The 19654-nt window shown below is 35.3% G+C and overlaps 1 protein-coding gene across 1 annotated transcript in view; it reads left to right on the top strand.

Moving 5' to 3' along the window:
• Window positions 1-19654, top strand: part of ARHGEF7 (Rho guanine nucleotide exchange factor 7) — a 321898-nt gene that overhangs the window by 105588 nt on the left and 196656 nt on the right. Inside the window, exons 4-5 of the mRNA XM_044670524.1 lie at window positions 4201-4331; window positions 11938-12139. Coding sequence (XP_044526459.1) covers window positions 11941-12139 — 199 coding nt within the window. The 5' untranslated portion in view covers window positions 4201-4331; window positions 11938-11940. The remainder of the gene's footprint in view (window positions 1-4200; window positions 4332-11937; window positions 12140-19654) is intronic.

Raw genomic sequence — 19654 nt, 5'->3', positions numbered from 1 at the left:
ATTTGGTACATACATATTGAGCATTATTGTGTATACTGCCTTTTATCAGGATGTAATTACCTTCCCTGTCTTTTTTAATCATATCTATTTTTACTTTGGCTTTGTCAGAAATCATTATCACCACTCCTGTCTTCTTTTTCTCATTTGTAGCCCAAAAGATTTTGTTCAAGCCCTTTACCTTAAACTTGTGTATGTTCACCTTCCTCATGTGTTTCTTGTAGACAACATATGGTAGGATTTTGGTTTCTAATACACTCTGCTATTTGCTTCTGTTTTATGGGCAAGTTCATCCTGTTCACATTCAGAGTTATAATTATCAGTTGTGTATTTGCTGACATTTTAGCATCCTTTCCTAGTTCTACCTCTTCTTCTTAAACTATTTCCTTTTAAACCAGTGGTTTGCTTTAAGCTTTAAGTTGTCCCCTCCCTTGATTGACTTCCCTTTCTACCCCCTCCCTTATTATTCCCCTCTTTTTATTTTTAAGGCCTAATGAATTCCTTCCCCCTTCTTTTCCCCTCCCTTTTTTGACCTCCCCACTCCCCTGCTCCCCTTGGTTTTATCCCTTCTGACTTTCTCAGTAGGGTTAGATAGAGTTTTATATCCCAATGGATATAGCTACTCTTCCCTCTCAGGGTTAATTACACTGAGAGTAAGGTTTAAATATTACCTCTTTATGCTCTCTTCCTCTCCTTCTTATAATAAATAGTATCTACAACTTTTTTGACAGAGTTGTTGGGCTGGGGAGGTGTTGCTGTACTTCTGCTACTTTAATTTCTTGATTCTGTCTCTAGGCTCTAACATATAGTCTTTCCTTGAACACCTCCAGTTATAGGAAATTATTTAACTTTTGAATCAACCCATTCTAATTTTGGACAGCTCTAATTAAGAACATTTTCTTACAACATTAATACATTTATTAGTAAGTTAGGCACTGAGGGTACAAAAGTAAAAGTGAAACTGTACCTGCCCTCAGATAACTTATCCTAATTTATCAGAGGAGACAATATCCACAAATATGTATACAAAATAATTAGAAGTTTTTTTTTGTTTTTGTTTTTTTTTTAGAAGCGGAAGAGGGAAGAAGAAAGAGGAAGGACATAAGCAGCTTAGGGGAATTTGGAAGGATTTTTTTCATGTAGAATGTAGAGCTGGACTCTGAGAAGCAGTATGGCATATGGCAGTGATGGGCAAACTATGGACCGTGGGCCAGATGTTCCCCCCTGAAATGTTCTATCTGGCTGTGTGACATTATTCCTAATCTGATGAATACAATGAGTAGGATATAATACAATGAAACTTGAAACAGTTACCTTAGAAACAGACTGGCAGATGAGCATTTCCTTTCCTTTAGCCCCCTCTTTAAAAAGTTTGCTTGTCACTGGCATATGGGATACAGTGCTAGACTTGCAATTATGAAGTGTCAGGGTCAAATATTCTCTGATAGTAAGCTGTGTCCCTTTGAACATCAGTTTCCTCATAGTAAAATGGGGGGCAATAATATCTTTGGCATCTACCGCCTAAGGCTTTTCTGAGGCTTGAAGGAATGAGTCATTTCTAAAGGGCTTTGCAGTCTTAAACACTCTGAATATCTGCTGTTTTTTGCCTGCCCATTGTTTCTAGTCCTGATCTCTTATCACCAAACAGAATAAGTCTAATCTGTCAGTCACATGGTAATCCTTCAAATACACAAAGACAGTTATCATCCATTTGTAACTTTCTAGTAAACTCTTCCCTTTCAGTAACATTTTTCTCTTCAAATTAAACCTTTCTGTCAAATTATTCTATAATGTCATGATTTGTTGTAACCTTTCCATCTTCAACCAACCCGTCAGTCACCCAGTTTTTTTCAGTTAGTCCTCTGTCATAGGCACCTAGGATACAGAGACAAAAAAAATTAAAGGTGCTTCTCAAGAAGCTTCCCTTTTTATTTTGGGAAGTGCATTGGATTTATAGACATTTTGTATTTAAATAATATGTACAAAATGAATATAAGGTAATTTTGGAGTTGGGAGGCACTAAAAAGTAGGAGGAGGGAGATGAGGAGTAGATAAGGAAGGTGGTCCTACAGCTGAGCTTTGCCCTCCTCTGCATGTGTTTTATTTTTTTAATGTACTTTCAGAAACAAATTACCTAAAATGAAACACAATATTCTAAATCTAATCTGACCTCAACAAAGTACAGTACAACTATAGATTCACGTTTTTGGGGAAACTATGATTCTATAAGAATATTCTAAAGTCATATGAACATTTTTGACTGTGATTTTCACATAAAGTACTTTCTACCTTTTCCAATTTTGTATTTGGATAATTGACTTTTGTAACCCAAGAATGAGACTTTACATTTAACTGGATTAAATATAGTCTCACTTGACTTGATTCATTCATTATTGTGGCCAGTTGAAATATTTTTGTATTTCTTTTTTTTTTTTCAGATTTAAATATTTTATTTTTTTTTAGAAAAATTTTCCATGGTTACATGATTCCTGTTTTTACTTTCCCCTCCCCCTCCCCCCAATTTGACACCCCCCCCCCATTTAACAGGCATTTCCACTGGTTTTAACTCCTGTGATCAGTCAAGACTATTTACGTATTATTGATAGTTGCATTGGTGTGGTCATTTAGTGTCTACATCCCCAACCATGTCCGCATCAACTCATGTGTTCAAGCAGTTGTTTTACTTCTGTGTTTCCACTCCTGCAGTTCTTTCTCTGAATGTGGGTAGCGTTCCTTTCCATAAATCCTTCAGAATTGTCCTGGGTCATTGCATTGCTGCCAGTACAGAAGTCCACCACATTCTATTTTACTACATTATATCAGTCTCTGTGTACAATGTTCTTTTGGTTCTGCTCCTTTCAATCTGCATCAATTCCTGGAGGTCTTTCCAGTTCACATGGAATTCCTCCAGTTTATTATTCCTTTGAGCACAATAGTAATCTATCACCAGCATATACCACAATTTGTTCAGCCATTCCTCAATTGAAAGGCATACCTTCGTTTTCCAGTTTTTTTGCCACCACAAAAAGCGTGGGTATAAATATTTTTGTACAAGTTTGTTTATCTATGATCTCTTTGGGGTACAAACCCAGCAATGCTATGGCTGGATCGAAGGGCAGGCAGTCTTTTAGAGTTCTTTGGGCATAGTTCCAAATTGCCATCCAGAATGGTTGGATCAGTTCACAACTCCACCAGCAATGCATTAATGTGTATTTCTTAAAAGAAGAATGTGGATGGTACTTTAGTATGTCTGTTCTCCTTATATGAGGTAGCTCTGGGGGGCTTTGAAACAGTTTTACTGTGACCTGAGCTTTTTGAATGTCTGGGAAGATTAAAAAAAAGCCTCATTTAAAAGTCTTGAAATTATCTTTCATCAGTAGGTTGCTAGTATCTGACTTGATAAAATGAGTGGCATATTATGTGGTTTGGAGTGTTGGAGAAAAACAGTTAAAAAGCAGCAAAACTAATTGCTTAATTTTGCATGATGTTTTCATCTCTATTATCTCATTTTTGTCTTGGTTACTACACCGTAAGTGAAGTTGTACAGGTATCTCCCTTTGGGAGATGAAGATAAGCAATCATAGAACAATGTGTCTTCCTGGAAGATTTTTCCAGGCTAAAAATCAGTTAAATATTTTTAAGCACCAGCTCACACTGTGCTAGGTATTGAGTATATAAATACAGTTAACAAAAGAAACTCTATTTAGAAGGAATTGATTTTCTAATAATACAGTTAGTTGTCTTCAGTTAGTTTTAAACATGAATCTTTTTTTTTTTTTTTGTTTTGTTACATAAGTCCTTTTTGTACTCCATTTGCTACTATCCTTTCTTGTCTTTGTTGAGCCTTTTGTTTGGAGAGGTTTGCTTTCCTTAGATGAATGGTAACTAATGAAAATTATTGCAAATGAGCCTTCAAATTAAGAAATACCTTTGATTAATTTAATAATTAAACACAGAAAAATTATGCCAGGAAAGGATTGATATGAGTAGTTAGCTGCAGATAATGTCTGGAAAGGTAATTGGGGAATGAATGCAAGTCATTTATTCAGTAGATAAAGTTGTTTGTCTACTGTATAAATGACTTGCTTTGTTGAAGTCTTTTGGTGTATTCTTATGTTGCTGCCCTATTTTTAAAGTCTAGCACAAAGTGAGGGTGCATGGTGTCAGACATCTTCAACTTTTTTTTGTGCATAACCTTTTCAGACATTGGGCTGGGAAGTGACTCTGTATGTGCTCGGCCCTCATCTCATCGAATAAAGTCCTTTGATTCCCTTGGATCTCAGTCTTTGCTCAGTCGGACTTCAAAATTGTTCCAGGGCCAGTATCGAAGTTTGGTAAGTTTGATGAAAATAAAAACTGATTTGATTGTGTACACTCAAGTTATTGGAGTGGTGATATAAAGGAATAAAAGTTGTCTTGAATGCCTCTATTCTTCTATTCTGTCTTTCCAGAGGCTCCACAAATTCTGGTGGATGGATGATCTGTGTGCATGCTGCAAGTGTGTGTGCACACATATGCCTTATGTGTGTTTGCATGTGTGCATGTGTGTATGTGAATGAACACAGCTTCTTTTTTATACCCTTCATAAAAATGAGGTTCTGGGGAATTGTGTTTTTTTTTCCTTATTTAAATCCTCTTTATAAGTGTCCTCTTATACTAAAATGTTGGAATAAAGATGTATTTTTAAGGAATCCACTTATGCATGAGAAGAATGAACACTTAAGGTCTCTAAAACCTAAGTTCTTCAGTAGTCATTTTCTCTTTACTTTAAAAACATTATGATATAAAGTGCTTTAACAAGTCAAACTGTGTTTTATAAAGAGAAAAACCCAATGTGATAGCAAAAAAAATATAGTTTAAGGGAATATAAATATAAATTAATGAGCTGTTTAAGTGAAGAAAAATTTGATTTTGGATTATCAATGTAATGATGCAATAGGAAAAGGCAGAGTAAAAAATAAAGGAAAAACAAGAAACATAGTATTAGTTTAAAATGTTAGGAAAAAATGTAGAACTTGATGTGAATACTGCTCTTTTAGTGACACATTTTTAAGTCTGAAGACCATTTTATTCAGGCAAAAGACCCTGAACTACCTGTTCCACTCACTTCCTTTGTTATGCAAAATAAACCAAAGCACACTTTTTTAAATTAATGCTTGAAAGCTATTGTTTTAGATGAGATACAAGTGCTTGGTTTTCCTCAATTTTACAAATAAATTATTATTCAGATCAGAAATACACACACAGACACACACATATACTGTCATGGTAATCATGAAGATTATAAGATGTTAAGATCTTGTGGAATTTTGTTATTCTGATTTATTATTACATATTTATGTGTTGATGTGGATTTTTATTGTGGTATTAGCTAAATGTGTTAATTCCCTTGATCTGTAGACTATAGAATATCTACTTTAAGACAGAAGGGGAATTGGTAGGCAAAGACAGTATTAAGCAGTCAGTCAATAAGCACTTAATTATGCACTCTGTACTCAGGTCCTGTGCTAAGTGCTAAGAGTTTTTAAAGAAAGACATTGGTTTGAGTTTATTCAGTATTTTAGGAAGAAATACTAGAATCCATAAAATATACTGACATAAAAGTAAAGATAATCTTTTCCATTTTTTAAGATAGCTGATATAAAACAGACTGAGCAGCTAGGTGGTGGAGTGGATAGAGTGTTGGGCTTGGAGTCAGGAACACTTCTTCCTGAGTTCAACTCTGGGCTCAGACCCTTATTGGCTGTGCGACCCTGGGCAAGTCTTCATCCTGTTTGCCTCAGTTTCCTCCTCTATAAAATAAGCTGGAGAAGGAAATGGCAAACCACTGTAGTATTTTTGCCAACCCCTCCCCCCCAACCACAAATGGAATCATGAAGAGCCAGACACAGCTTAAACAACTCAACAAAACAAAAGGAAATAGAGGCGATCAGAAACTTTTTTTTGATATTTATCTGTAATTTTTTCCCTTTCAAAGTAGAACATTTCCCTGTTTCCGAATTTTATTGAAGTAAATTGAAATTTTACTGGGCATAGCTCTCTCTAGAAGAGTATGGAATTGCTTTGGGAGAATTAACCCTAAATTAAAGAGAAATATATAAATCATAAAAAAATTTGCCTTTGACTATCACATAAAGAAAGGTTGTGAAAAGAAATATTTATTACCCTATAGTTGACAACTCTGTGCTAATTTTAAATGAGAAAAAAAGATTTCAAATGTATATCACCTTCTTTTCTCTTAACTGTACCATTTTCCTTTTCCCTTAAAATATCTTGCTTCTTTCTCTTCTAGGAGGCTCAGTTTGTGAGTTTTTTTTATTTTTGTTTTTGTTTTTTTTTGGGGAGGGTAATAGAATCTGCTTTTATAGACAACCAACCAGACACTCTGAAAAGAAATATGTTTCCATGTTTCACATACATGAATTTGAGGTCAATTGGTTTGTAAGCATTTTATTTTCTAGAATGAAACCCTTTCATTTCGTAACATTTATTATAAAACATTACTATAATAATATTTTTACTTAATGTCAAGTAGGGGTACTTAAAATTTTTAATTTGTTTAGCTAAAAATAGATAAGAAAATAGTTAATCCTATCTTCACACAAGGTAGAATAGAGGTAAGGACTAAGTGGCCATTGGAATTAAGTGACTTGGTTAGGGTCACAGCAAAGAAGTGTCAGACCATATTTGAACCCAGGACCTCCTATCTCTAGACCTGACCCCATTCCCCTAAACCACCCACTCATCCCAAGTTAGGTAACTTTTAAAGAAATTTTAATTTATGAGAGCAGGGAAACATATATACTATGTCAATCTTCTAGTAGAAGGTTTTATTTAGCATGATGTGGAACTTGGTTCTAATTTCTATTAATCAATAAAAGCCAGTACGTCTTGTTTTTTAGGGGAAAAAAGCAAAATAAACTTAATATTTCTGAAGTTTTAGATAATTCTTTAATATATATGCGTAAAGCTTCCCAGGAAAATCAGAGCATTTCAGTCATATCTATAACAAAGGAGAAGGAACAATGTTTGATACAATTAATTTAACTATTAATAATTTTTGTGATTAATCCTGATAGTTGTGCTATTGTTTTAAATTTATTCATACTTCAGATGACAACAGGGAGTAAGGGGAGGAACAGTAGCCCTAGGAATCAGAAAATCTGTTTCATGGTCCCTGCTTCTAATTTGTTGTAACTGGAACAAGTTGCTTAACTTTCTTGGTCTCAGTGTCCTCATCTAGATAGTGGTATAGAGTTATCTTTTAAGTCTTTCATCTCTAATACACTTTGATTCTAAATAAACCTGTGACTTTATGAGAGAGCAATATTTTTTCTCTCTCTAAAAATGAAAAATTTCCCTGAAATCTTTACTATTTAAAACACATGTCCCCCTATCTTTCCTTACTTCCCACCCCAACTCTTATTCTTCAGTTTATTAAAGAAACTGTCCTTATTCTTCCTCATTACTATCCTTTTTTTCTTTCTAGCTAACTTCTTTCATCCTTGTTTATCTAAAACTTGAAGTTTTACTTTTATTTCCCTTGTTGCATTATTTTGTTTTCCTTTGCCTTGCTCTTACAATGTCATGGCTTAATACTAGTTTTAGGGGAATAAATGTATTTTATTTGTTCTTTGGTATAAATCAGTATGAAATAGGTTTTCTGGTTCTGAAAACTCATTTAGTTGGTGAACTAGGAAAAAATGTTTTGTTATGAGGTAGTGAAGAGAGAGAAAGTGGAGATTAGTACTTGTTGCTGGTCCTCAGAATTTTAAAATATTAATAATTACTGATTTAGATTTTGCTAGTGAAGGGCTAGTTTTTAATGGGGAAAACTTTCAGTAGATGTGATTTTTGTAGAGAACTAGGAAAATTGAAAAAGATTCCTTGTTCCTCAGCTTTCTAATGTTTTCAGTCCATAGTTCTCCACATAAGTGATACAGGTAGTTCTTCACACATAAGATAAATTCCAATGGAAGCTATCTTTAGGAATTTATGCATAAGATGATAGCATCGTAGATTTAGACCTAGCAGGGCTCTTGGAAATTATCTAGCTTGACTGAGAAACTATGACCCAGAGAAATCAGATGACTTGTCGAAGGTCACACAGGTAGAATGTTGCAGAGCCAGGATTTGAACATTGCTCTTTCCATTGGACTACATTACTATTTTGAATGTTACTACCCACAGTATCTGTGTGAATTTAGTATGAAAACTACCATTCCAGATACTTTGGTATTTATGTATCTCCTGATAATTTGAATAGGGTTACCTGTTATTCCTCAACACTAGAATTTTGTCTACCAGGAGATGAATCTATTTGTTGGAGAGACAAACATCAGATTAATTCCTTCTCTCCCCATCAAATCTGTGCAACCTCCTTTCTCATTGACAGTAATAGAGTTGCATAATAAGGCAGAGGGGGCTGAGAAATCACACAAATTTTAAAAATTATTCCTAATCTTAATGTTGGTTACTTGTCCAACAAGAAAATAGTTGGCATTCTTCTAAAAGAGTTCAGTGATATCATTATTAGTATTCTTGCTATCAATAAAAACAGAAGATGTAAAAGAAGTTAAAGAAGATCATGGAAGAATAGTTCACAAATTCTCCTCAGAGAGGGAATTAAGGGTTTAGCAGAACTGATTCAGTATATACCCAAAGACAACCCATAATTTGCTCATATCTGCTTTACATTATTTGAGATCAATCCAGTCAACCAATAAACATTTATTAAATACCCTGTAGGTATGAAAAATTGAGTTAGATGTTCAGTATGCAAAGATAATTATGAAATAGTTTTTATTGCTAAGGAAGGGAGAGTACATTTAAAAATAAACATTATGATACAATGGAAAGAATGCTAGATTTGGAGACTTGAATTCTAATCCTTGGCTCTGGCCATTACTATCTGTACAGCTTTGTGAAAATATAACCTCTATGAAATTCTCTTGCATCTGAGATCCTGTGAACTTGAGAAATACTGTGAAGAATATGACAACAACCTCCAAACTAAGTCAACATATACTTTAATTTTTGGTAAATTTACTGAAAAGTTAGGCACAGGAGAGAGTGGTAAAAACCATGATTGAAGAAAATATGATTTCTGAGCAAGAAAATGAAAAGGACCCAAAGGCTTATAGTGTAAACTGGAAATGTCTGTAAATTGTTAATGCCTTTTTTTTTTTCCAAAGTTGCATTAGTTGCAAGTACTTGAGGAGGGGAACACTTGACATCATAAAAATTTAAATTGAGTATATTTTTGTATCCTAGTATTTAGCACTGGAAGGAACCCTAGGTAACCAGTAATTGAACAAACATTTATTAGACATCTACTATGTGCTAGACTTAGAGAATAAAGTGACAAATAATCAAATAATAGCTACTCATGAGGAGCTTAAATTCCATTGAAAGTGATAACATTTGATACAAAAACATATCTGTAATAAATATAAAATAAATATAAGGTAGGAAGAGGGAGTACTTAGCATGGAAGGACAACTTTCATTTTTTAGATAAGAAAATAGGCCCCTGGTGGTGAAGTGACTTGCAAATATTAGAATTTAAATACTAACTCAGTTCTTCTACCTCCAAATCCAGTGCTTTTCCCACTCTCTCATGTTCCTTTTATTAGATGAAAACAACATGTTTACAGATAGAAGAGTCATTTTTGAAGCCAGCTGCTTGTGTTTAGTCAAAGCATAAATCGGTTAAAGCACAGGACAAAGTAAATAGCAAATTAGAAGAAAAGATAAAAATGGGAAAATGTTTTAGTGCTTCTAATCCCCTATATTTAAATAATCTGCACAATAAGAAAAATGGAAAGTGGTTGTCATAAATCTGAGAGAAGTTTAACTGATACAAATCTGTTGCCATGATAAAGAGTGAAAGAGGCCAGAAGCCAATCTAGGTTGGAACATTTAAGCACTTTCACAAGTGAAAAGGCATTACAGCAAAGAGCAGTACTGGATTAGAATACAAGTCCATTTGTAAAACCCTACAGAGAAGGATACTTCACATGATAACAAGGAAAAAAGTTATTGAACATATTTTTTTTTTTATCTTTCAGAGATTTGGCATTTGCTCTAGGGTAAATTTGATTAACTTGAAGGTATTTTTAGATAATACTGCAAGGAAGATAACATAAAGGAGAAATGAAGACTGCTGTCTTTTTTATAGTGATCTATTTTTGTTGGTGACAGTGACAGAACTTTCATATTTGGTTGAACTTGATCACCCTGGGAGCAGTTACACTATGTGAGGAAGTATTAGTGGTTGTAAGAAGGTGAAGCCTTGAAGGGTAATCAAACCTGATCAAATATATAGAAAAAATCTTTTCATCAGTTCCATTTTAAAGGCACCTGTGGACCAGGTTTCAAGAATTCTCAAGAGAAGGGAAGATTCTAAGAGAATAGAAAAGACTGTTGACAGAAAAATTAAGACATTATCAGCAACTGCCAACCCACACATTATTTCTCATCTCTATAAAATCTTTATTTTAATACCCTGTGTATCTCCTGAAAATATTTAGTATGGAAACATAAGAAGAGATTATAAGAACACATATTTACATTCACAGCTGAAAGAGAGGCATATAAACCAGAAGACCTTTAGTGCCTAAGATTTGTTGAATCTAAAAAAAAAAATGATATTCATTTTTTAATTCTCAGAAGGGCTCTCTTACATACATAGTAAAATTATGAAAGATATAGACATGATGATAACTTGATTAGTTTTCTCAATTCAGTAGTCTATAGTGGTATTATAAAAATGTTGGTCCAATTGCCTACACTGGAAAAATAAGGTGGATAAAGAACATATATTGCCAAGACTTAGAAATGTAGCTGGGATGAGGGTGGGGAGGGAACTTATTTAGTCCACTTGTATTCATCTTAGCTGGTTGTTTCAGTGAAAAATGAGGTGGACCCAAAATCAAACATGAGAAAATAGAAACATAACTCTTTTGAGTCATTGCATGATATTTTCAGTAATCCCAAACTAATTGTTGCCGCAGAAGCTAGTCTCTTTAATACCAGTTGTTTCATGGTGATGTTATATACCCATAGGACAGCATGATGTTGGAGGCTTTAAGTTCCAAGTAACAGGGATAGTTTTTATGTGACAGGTTGTATGGAATACATTGAGGATGTGTGTGAATTGAAAAAGAAATGCATTGTATATGTGTTGAGAATGAAAAATAACAGGTGCTATATTGATCCAGATTTTTTTTTTCTTTTGTTAGAATGGATGGTCAGATGGCTTAAACTTTGTCTTTTCTTTCTGTTAAGTGGAATTTATATGAGGGGATGCCCATACCAGTGAAATCATGAGTTCATCAAAATACTATAATTCTGCAAAATTTCCAATGTCATTTCCTTTTAGAAATTGTTATATCAGTTTGAACAGATTAGTACCATTAAACTTCATTAATAAAATCTTTAATAACCATAAGAACTCAAAAGAACTATTAAGTAATTTTGGTTAAATTAAGTTCTCATGCCACTAAAAGTTAAAAACAAAGAGCTCATAATGAAAGGAATACTTTCAAAATAATCTGGACATGTACATAGTTAAAATTTTTAAAATTTTTAAGCACAGTTCCTTTTTCAAGAACTCTGGACACTGAGCACCTTGACACAAATTCTAACTGGTTTGAATTCCAATCATGTCACTTGCTACCTGTGACTTTCTCTAGGCTTCAATCCTCAATTGGACTAGATGGTAAGTTTGTTTCTTGATTAAAGATAGTGATTTTTTTTGGACCAAAATTTGGTTAAAACATATGGTAAAAACATCTAATACAAAGTTTTTCTCTTTATTCTATTTGAACAGTTAAAAAAAGATTGATATTTAATTTGCTTAAAGCTTTTGTGAGATAGATATACCGGTTTTCACAAGAAAATATTTACTGTTCCTTGTGTTTATGTTCTTTCATCCTAGGACATGACGGATAATAGCAACCATCAACTGGTGGTGAGAGCAAAATTTAATTTCCAACAAACAAATGAAGATGAACTTTCTTTTACAAAAGGAGACATCATCCATGTCACGAGAGTAGAAGAAGGGGGCTGGTGGGAGGGCACTCACAATGGCAAAACAGGCTGGTTCCCTAGCAACTATGTACGAGAAATCAAATCAAATGGTAAGTGTTTGATTTTTTAACATTTGTAGAACTGTTATTTCCTTAAAGAGGAATAGGAGGAAACTAGGATATAATTGACTAGATTTGCTAACATATTTTTCTGCATTTTAAATAACTGATTGAATAACTTAATATTTCTGTTTTAGTTTTCTTTTTGTCAAGTGGAATTTATTGTACCATATAATTATACAGACTGCTGAATTGAAAAGTTACATAAATATAAGATTATATTTCCAAAAAGTAATGATTTAAAAATCTATGTGTAGTATTTCAAAGAGCTTATTTTTCAAGATGGGGAATTACCTCTTCTCTTTTTAAAATTAGTTCTTAATAATATTTTCAGATTAATCTTTAAGTACAGATTTGATCATTATATCTCTTAGAAATCTAGTCATTCCTTATTGCCCTTAAAAAACACAACAAACCCAAACCTTTTAAAATCCTTTAAAACTTTGCGTTAGTAACAATTATAAAGACAGAAGGGCCAGGGTTAGGCAAATGGGATTAGATTACTTGCCCAGGGTGACACAACTAGGAAGTATCTGAGCCCAGATTTGTACCCAGGTCCTCCAGACTTTAGACCTGGTATTCTATCCAGTGAACTACCTAGCAGCTCCTTCTTCATTGCCTTTGTAATTTGACATGTTTATTAAATGTCTCCTGGAGTCAGAACATTGTGCTTCTTCACATACCCTACCTTCAAGTCAAACTAGATTATTTTCTGTTTCCTAAACACATCCCTGATTTCCATCTTCTGGCTTTATTTTAGAAGAGCAACTCTATGAGATTGAAGGGAATGCATTTTAGGTGTGAGGGATAGCTAAGTATAATTCACAGAAATGGGAGATGGAATATTATGTGTGAGGAACAGAGAAAAGACTAGTTTGGTTGAATCACAGATTTAGTTAGGAATGGTGATATCCAATGAAGGTAGAAAGCTAGGTTGGGGCCATATTGAATATTGCTTTAAAAGTTAAGCATTTTGTTACTTTGGCCTAGATATAATAGGAAGTCACTGGAGTTCTCGCTTGAGTATTGTATTTACATAGCCACACCTGGATTTAAAGAAAACTATTTTTGTATAATTAAAATACTGTTGCAATAACTTAGGTGAGAAGTGATGAAGGCCTAAAATAAGGTGGTAGCTATATATGTAGAGAAAAAGGGGTTCATGCAAAAGGTATTGAGGAACTAGGAATGGCAAGACATGACACAATTGACTATCTCAACTGAGAGTCAATTGGGTGGCCAAAATATTGTGTAGATTATAAACCTTAGGCATGGGAAAGGTGGTGATGCTTTCAGCAAAATTAAAGAAAGATGGAAAGGGGGATGGTTTACAATAGGTGTGCCTTGGAGCCAGTTTTAACTAGCAAGTTGATGGTCAAATTTCCAATGTGAGCATTTGCACTTCAGAAATGAAAACTGCTTCAAATCAGAACTTGTTTTATTGTTTAGACTTAAGAAAGTAATAATAATGTATAAAACTCAAGTATATGTGCATGCATTTTATCCCCCACCGAGAGTCTAGTTTAATATTTACCAATATCCCTCTGCATTGTTCTATCAGAATTGCTTGAACTCAGTGGAGTGCAGCAGAGAAGGCTCAGGGAATGAAATCATTATCAAGGCTAGAGGCATGATGACTATAGACTTAATAATAATAGTAGAAGTAGTAATAATAATAATGCTAAACAGTTATTTATATAAAGCTTTAAAGTTTGCAGAGTTTTTTTTATATCCATTATATCATTTGAGTTTGATATCCTTGCTTTAGGGGGGGAAGATGACTTTAGTTTTAGACTTATTGGATTTAAGATGATGCTGGAATATCTGGTTTGAAATGTTTACATTGTACTTGATACTCTAGGTATTTATTATCTTCTGTATCAGACTTTAAACTCCATGAGGGAAGATACTGTCTTAGTCATCTTTTTAGCTCTGAAACACTTAGCACAGTGTTTTGCACATAGTAGCCACTTAATAGCTATTTATATAATGACTAAATAAATGTAAAGGCATTCAACATGAATTAGGGTTTCTTTGCATCTGTATTCTTGTAGGCAGACACAATTTATTATTTTTTTTAATTTTTAAATGACCATTGTTATGTCAAATCTAGGGATGTCCTTATGATGTCCAGATGTCTTCAGGCCTTCATCTGTACTGCTTACATCATCTTGATTGCCATCTGGTTTCCTGAAGAACTTGTCACCTTTGTTTATCTGGAACTGTCAATTGTGTGATTATGTTGAATTGTATTGCCACAAAAAAAATTTTCTTGATTTTTAAGGATGTTTTAAATGCTGCTTTGATCTGTTATTTTACATGCTGGTCCAATCATTCAATCATTGATATCACTACTTTGGTCTAATGCAACTTGTTCTTTTGACTGCTGTTGTTCTGTGGCTGGATCTTGTTGAGGCAATTCTTTGGATACCTTGACATGTGTGACTGGAACCAAGGGTCTCTGTGTTTTTACTTTGACAGCTGTAAGGGGTTACTAAAATAATTTTATGACGGCCATGCCACTTGGGATTCATGGTTTTCTATTAAAATTTCTGATATACATTATACATGGTGTCTCCAGGTTTTTATAAGTGTGCAAGTTAAAGTCAAGTGGAACTCTCTGCTGGATTAAGGCTAATCTATGTAACTCATCTAGCCTTTCTTTTAACAGCTTGATGTACTCATACAGTTTGCATTCCACTCCAAGATGTGATAAATAAGCTGTCTTTTGAGGTGCTATGCCATGCCAGGGCAGTTGACCATATAGTAACTCAAAAGGTGATAGGTGAGTGATACTGTTTGGTTGACGCCTGATATGAAATAAAGCGATTTGTAAAACATCTGGCCATTTTAAGTGTGCTTCTGCACAGAGTTTTCCAATCAAATTTTTCATCTGTTTATTTATTCTTTCAACCTGGCCCGAGAATTGTGGTCGATAGATTGCATGTAAATGTCTTTTTATCCCTAAGACTTCATAGATGTTGTATAAAGTGTGATTTGTAAAGTGACTTCCCAAATCTGATGCAATAATTGCAGTAATGGAGAATCGTGGTATATTTCTCTCAGTAAGGTCTTAGTTACAAATGCTGCAGTATTATGCCTGGCTGGGAACACTTCTGGCCATTTGGTCAAACTATCTACAATTATTAAAACATATCTGTACCCTTAGCATCTTGCCATTGTGATATAATCAATTTGCAAGCATTCAAAGGGAGCATATGCTAGTTGTTTCCCTCCAAGGCTTTTGACTTTGATTATGCCTTGGTTGAATTGCATGCACATTTTTCACCTCTGACACACTCTCATAGTGCAAGTGGTTATTCCTTTAGCTGTCCAGTGCTTTTTGAATGAGTCCACTAGGGCAAGAGTTCCATAATGCCCTTTCTCATGCAATACATTGTAAAATGTGTAGTACAATATTTTCGGCATAATGGGTTTACCAGCAGTTGACACCCAGATCTCATTTACTAGATTTGCTCCAAGATGTTCTTTCCAGTACTTCACTTCCTGTGGAAAATATGTATTTTGTAACTCTGTTTCATCCACTAAGGATAAGTTTAGAACTGAAAGTGGTCCAAATCTAGCTCCAAATTTTGCTGTGATGTCCATCCTATGGTTGCCTAACTGCACTGTTCTTATTAATCTTTGATGACTTTTGCAATGAATGACAGAGACTTGTGCTGGTAATCCATGGTTTTTCCATATTTCTCCTGAACAATGTACCACTCCAAATGCTTATTTTGGGTCTGTAAAGATATTAACTCATTTATTTTTTTGCAGTTTGAAGTGTTTTTGTAAGTCCTAGGAGTTCTGTGCCTTGTGCACTTATATTTGGTGGTAAAGCTGAATACCACAAGGTTTCAGTCTGTGTAACTATGACAGCCCCAGTGTGGCATTTCCCATTTACCTTGCAGGATGAACCATTGGTATAAAGAATCATTTCGGCATCAACTAGGGGAATGTCAGATAAATCCTCCCTAGTCTTCTGCACGATCTGCAAGGTGTCTTGGCTGTTATGAATGCTTTCACCTTCCAATGGCAAATCTGGTATTAGTGTAGCTGGATAGATGTTCTTGCACTGGTGGAAAGACAAATTCTCATTTGACAGCAACACTGCTTGATATTGAGATAGCCTTTGTGATGTAAAAGCCTGCAGATTAGCATTCCTCAACATTGATTCTATTTGGTGTGGGGAATATAATCTGAGTTCTCCTCCCAATATCAAGTTTGATGACTCTTGAAGCATTATTGCTGTTGTGGCCAATGCTTTAAGGCAAGTAGGCATTCCACCGGTAACTGGATCCAGATTAGAACTATAGAATGCAATAGGCCTTAATTTATTCCCTAGAGTTTGCATTAGCACACCACAGGTGATCCCTTTGTCTTCTTGGATGAATAGATGGAATGGCTTCTTGTGATTTGGTATGCCTAAGGCTGGTGGTGACAGGATTAAAGCCTTGAGTTTCTCTATAGCATGCTTATGTTCTTTCTTGAGCATCAGTGGTTCTGTGACATTGTTCCTGGTTAGCTCTGTTAGTGGTTTTGCAATTAGAGCATACCCAGGTATCCACTACCTATAGAAGCTTGTCATGCCTATGTCATGCCAATGTCATGCCTTGTCATGCCTCTTAGTTGTTTCTTCGCCTCTGGCAGGCTCAACTTTTGACTATCTGCAATCCTCTTTTGGAAAATTTTCCTTGTGCCTTTTTCCAGTATGAAACCTAAATATTCCACTTTCTGTTTAAGCCACTGCAATTTGGCTTTAGACACTTTATGACCTCTTTTGCATAGTTCTTCTAGTAGATGTACACTGTATCTTTGGCATACAGAAGCAGATGGTGACATTAGTAGGATGTCATTTACATAATGTACCATTTTGCTTTCAGTAAAGGTGATTGATTCTAGATCCTTCTGTAAAATCTGGCAAAATATTGAAGGCGTTTCGCGAATCCCTGGGGAATTCTTGTCCATAAGATTGATTTTCCCTTCCAGGTGAAGGTGAACAGCTTCTGGCTGTCTGTGCAAAGGGATGGAAAAATATACAGAGCTGAGATAGACCACTGTCAACCAGCCAGCTGTATCTGGTATCTCAGTGATGATCTGTGATGGACTAGGTACGACTGCCTGGGTTTTCTTTACATAATTGTTGACACCCCTAAGATCTTGAATCATTCTCCACTGAGTTCTGCCTTTAGAGTCCAATTTTGGTTTCTTAATTGGCATTATTGGTGTATTGAACTCTGTGAAACCAGGAGCTAGTATGCCTTGATCCAGAAGACTTTGGATGATTGGTCTTACACCATTGATAGCTTCTCTACTAAGCCTAGACTGAAGAATCTTAGATGGTATGCCTCCTTTGATTTCTATTTTAACAGGTTCAGCAGACAGGATTCTTCCAACCTCTGTTGAATTTTTAGCCCCGATTTCATTTGGGATGGTATCTGGAATCTCATATGTTATTTTCATGTTGGTGTTCTGATTCCTTCTCCATTTGGTCTAAAAATAATATTGGGTGATGTTTCAGAGATCTCTTTGGCAAATGTAGAAACAGCCTTCCACTAGGATCACATTAAATGGTTGCCGCTAATTTGCATAAAAGATCTCTCCCAGTGAGGTTGGATGGGCCCGATGGCATTAGCAAAAATGCATGTTCCAGACTGATTGGGCCAATATTTAAAATTTTGGGTTTTAATTGTGGTACTGCTTCTGCTAATCCTGTAGCACCATGAACCCTTTTTAAAAAATTAATTATTTTTTTTGAACCCTTACCTTCTGTCTTGGAGTTGGCTCCAAGGCAGAAGAGTGGTAAGGGTAGGCAATGGGGGTCAAGTGACTTGCCCAGGGTCACACAGCTGGGAAGTGTCTGAGGCCAGATTTGAACCTAGGACCTCCTGTCTCTAGGTCTGGCTCTCAATCCACTGAGCTACCCAGCTGCCCCTGTGCACCACGAACTCTTAATGTGCCCTCAATTTCACTCCCTTCTGGAGTTACTTGAATTACAGAACATGCTGCTCCCATATTGATTAATGCTGAATAAATTTTGTCACCTATCCTTATTGATATTAAAGGTTCATTGTCCGGTTCATAGTCCCTATTCCGTGAAATCGGGATCAATGACATTTGCGTCTCCTCAAAGGACAGTGTCTGTATGGGTTTGATCCATTTTTGCATATGGCTTTCTTGCATATCAAGTCCATTAGTGTCATCAGATATTGGTGATAATTCAGAAATCTCTGTTGGATCTTCTGACATTATCTCTGTGTCAGCACACTGTTGTTGTATTTCACAGATATGGTCAGAACTATCCCCTAGCTCTGTGACAGGATTCCGTGTTCCATAGTGATCCTGCCTTAGCCCATAGGATTCTCGGGAATTAGATAATCTGTCTCTGGCAGAGTGGCTTTTTTACTCAGATTTTTCTGTTAATGTTATATCTATAGACTCCAAGCTTGTAGAAATGCTAACTTTCTCTGTGACAGCTTCTGGGTTTGTTATAAGATTAAAGTTTATACCCTCCACTACCTCAGGTATATGGTTTTCTGTCTCTAAGACTTGAGGAAGCCCACCCTCCTGTACAGGCTTCTGTTGATATTCAAGCAGGTGTTATGATTAAAAATGATAAAGACTGATATAATAATATAAATTAGTATTTTAATTAAAGCCATGGCCTTGCTGGTAAAATCATTAGACCACGCGCTTGTAAGAATTCAAAACTGCCGCCCCAGCCATTATTGTTACCTCTGCACGCTCAGGTAGCTAAAGAGGAAGTTCAAAGTCACTCCCTCCTATTTAAAACAGTCCCTCACCTTGAATACGTAATCCAAAACAGGAAACCCGTTGGACCACGGGAAATGTAGTTTTTAAGGTCCCCACGTGTCCATAGGGAAAAAATATATATATATACTTTTAAATGGCATTACCCAAATTCCAATTTTACACAGGTCACTAGAAATTTCTGTCTGTGAGTTAACTCTGCTGATGGAATCACTAGCTGCTTGAGTTTCCATTCTAAAGTCCTTTCTCACACAAGCTTTTGGTAGATACTTTTCTGTTTGTGGATTCAATGTTGAAATTAGATGTTTTGCAGTATTGTGCTTTTTCTCATGTGATACTGTTTCCAGTTGAAGGACTACAGAGTTTCCCTTAGAATTCTGGAAGCTTTTTCCCTCTGCATTTTGAATACTGCTTGCTGTTGCTGTAGATGAATGGGGTTCCCTTTGCATAGTGGGACTTGGCTCCAATTTTTGGGTTACATGTGTTGTCAATATGCTGCCACAATGTAAATCCCTATTATATCCTTTATCCAAGACTTCTTTTTGGTTAAAGCTTGGAATAAAATTGTGAAGTTTAGGTGTTTGAACTATCAAGCTGGATTGTTATACTCTTCTGAGCAATTACTACTCCTTTCCCTCAAGTCCTTTTGCTGCATATCCAAACTACTTTGTAAGGGATATGCAAGCTGACTTCTTTCAAGCTCATTGCTTGATGTCCCTTATACATCCTTTC

This window comes from Gracilinanus agilis, chromosome 3, assembly GCF_016433145.1.
Source record: "Gracilinanus agilis isolate LMUSP501 chromosome 3, AgileGrace, whole genome shotgun sequence".
Taxonomy (NCBI): Eukaryota; Metazoa; Chordata; class Mammalia; order Didelphimorphia; family Didelphidae; genus Gracilinanus; species Gracilinanus agilis.
The sequence above is the reverse complement of the archived record's forward strand: the minus strand, read 5'-3'. Positions and strand labels throughout refer to the sequence as shown.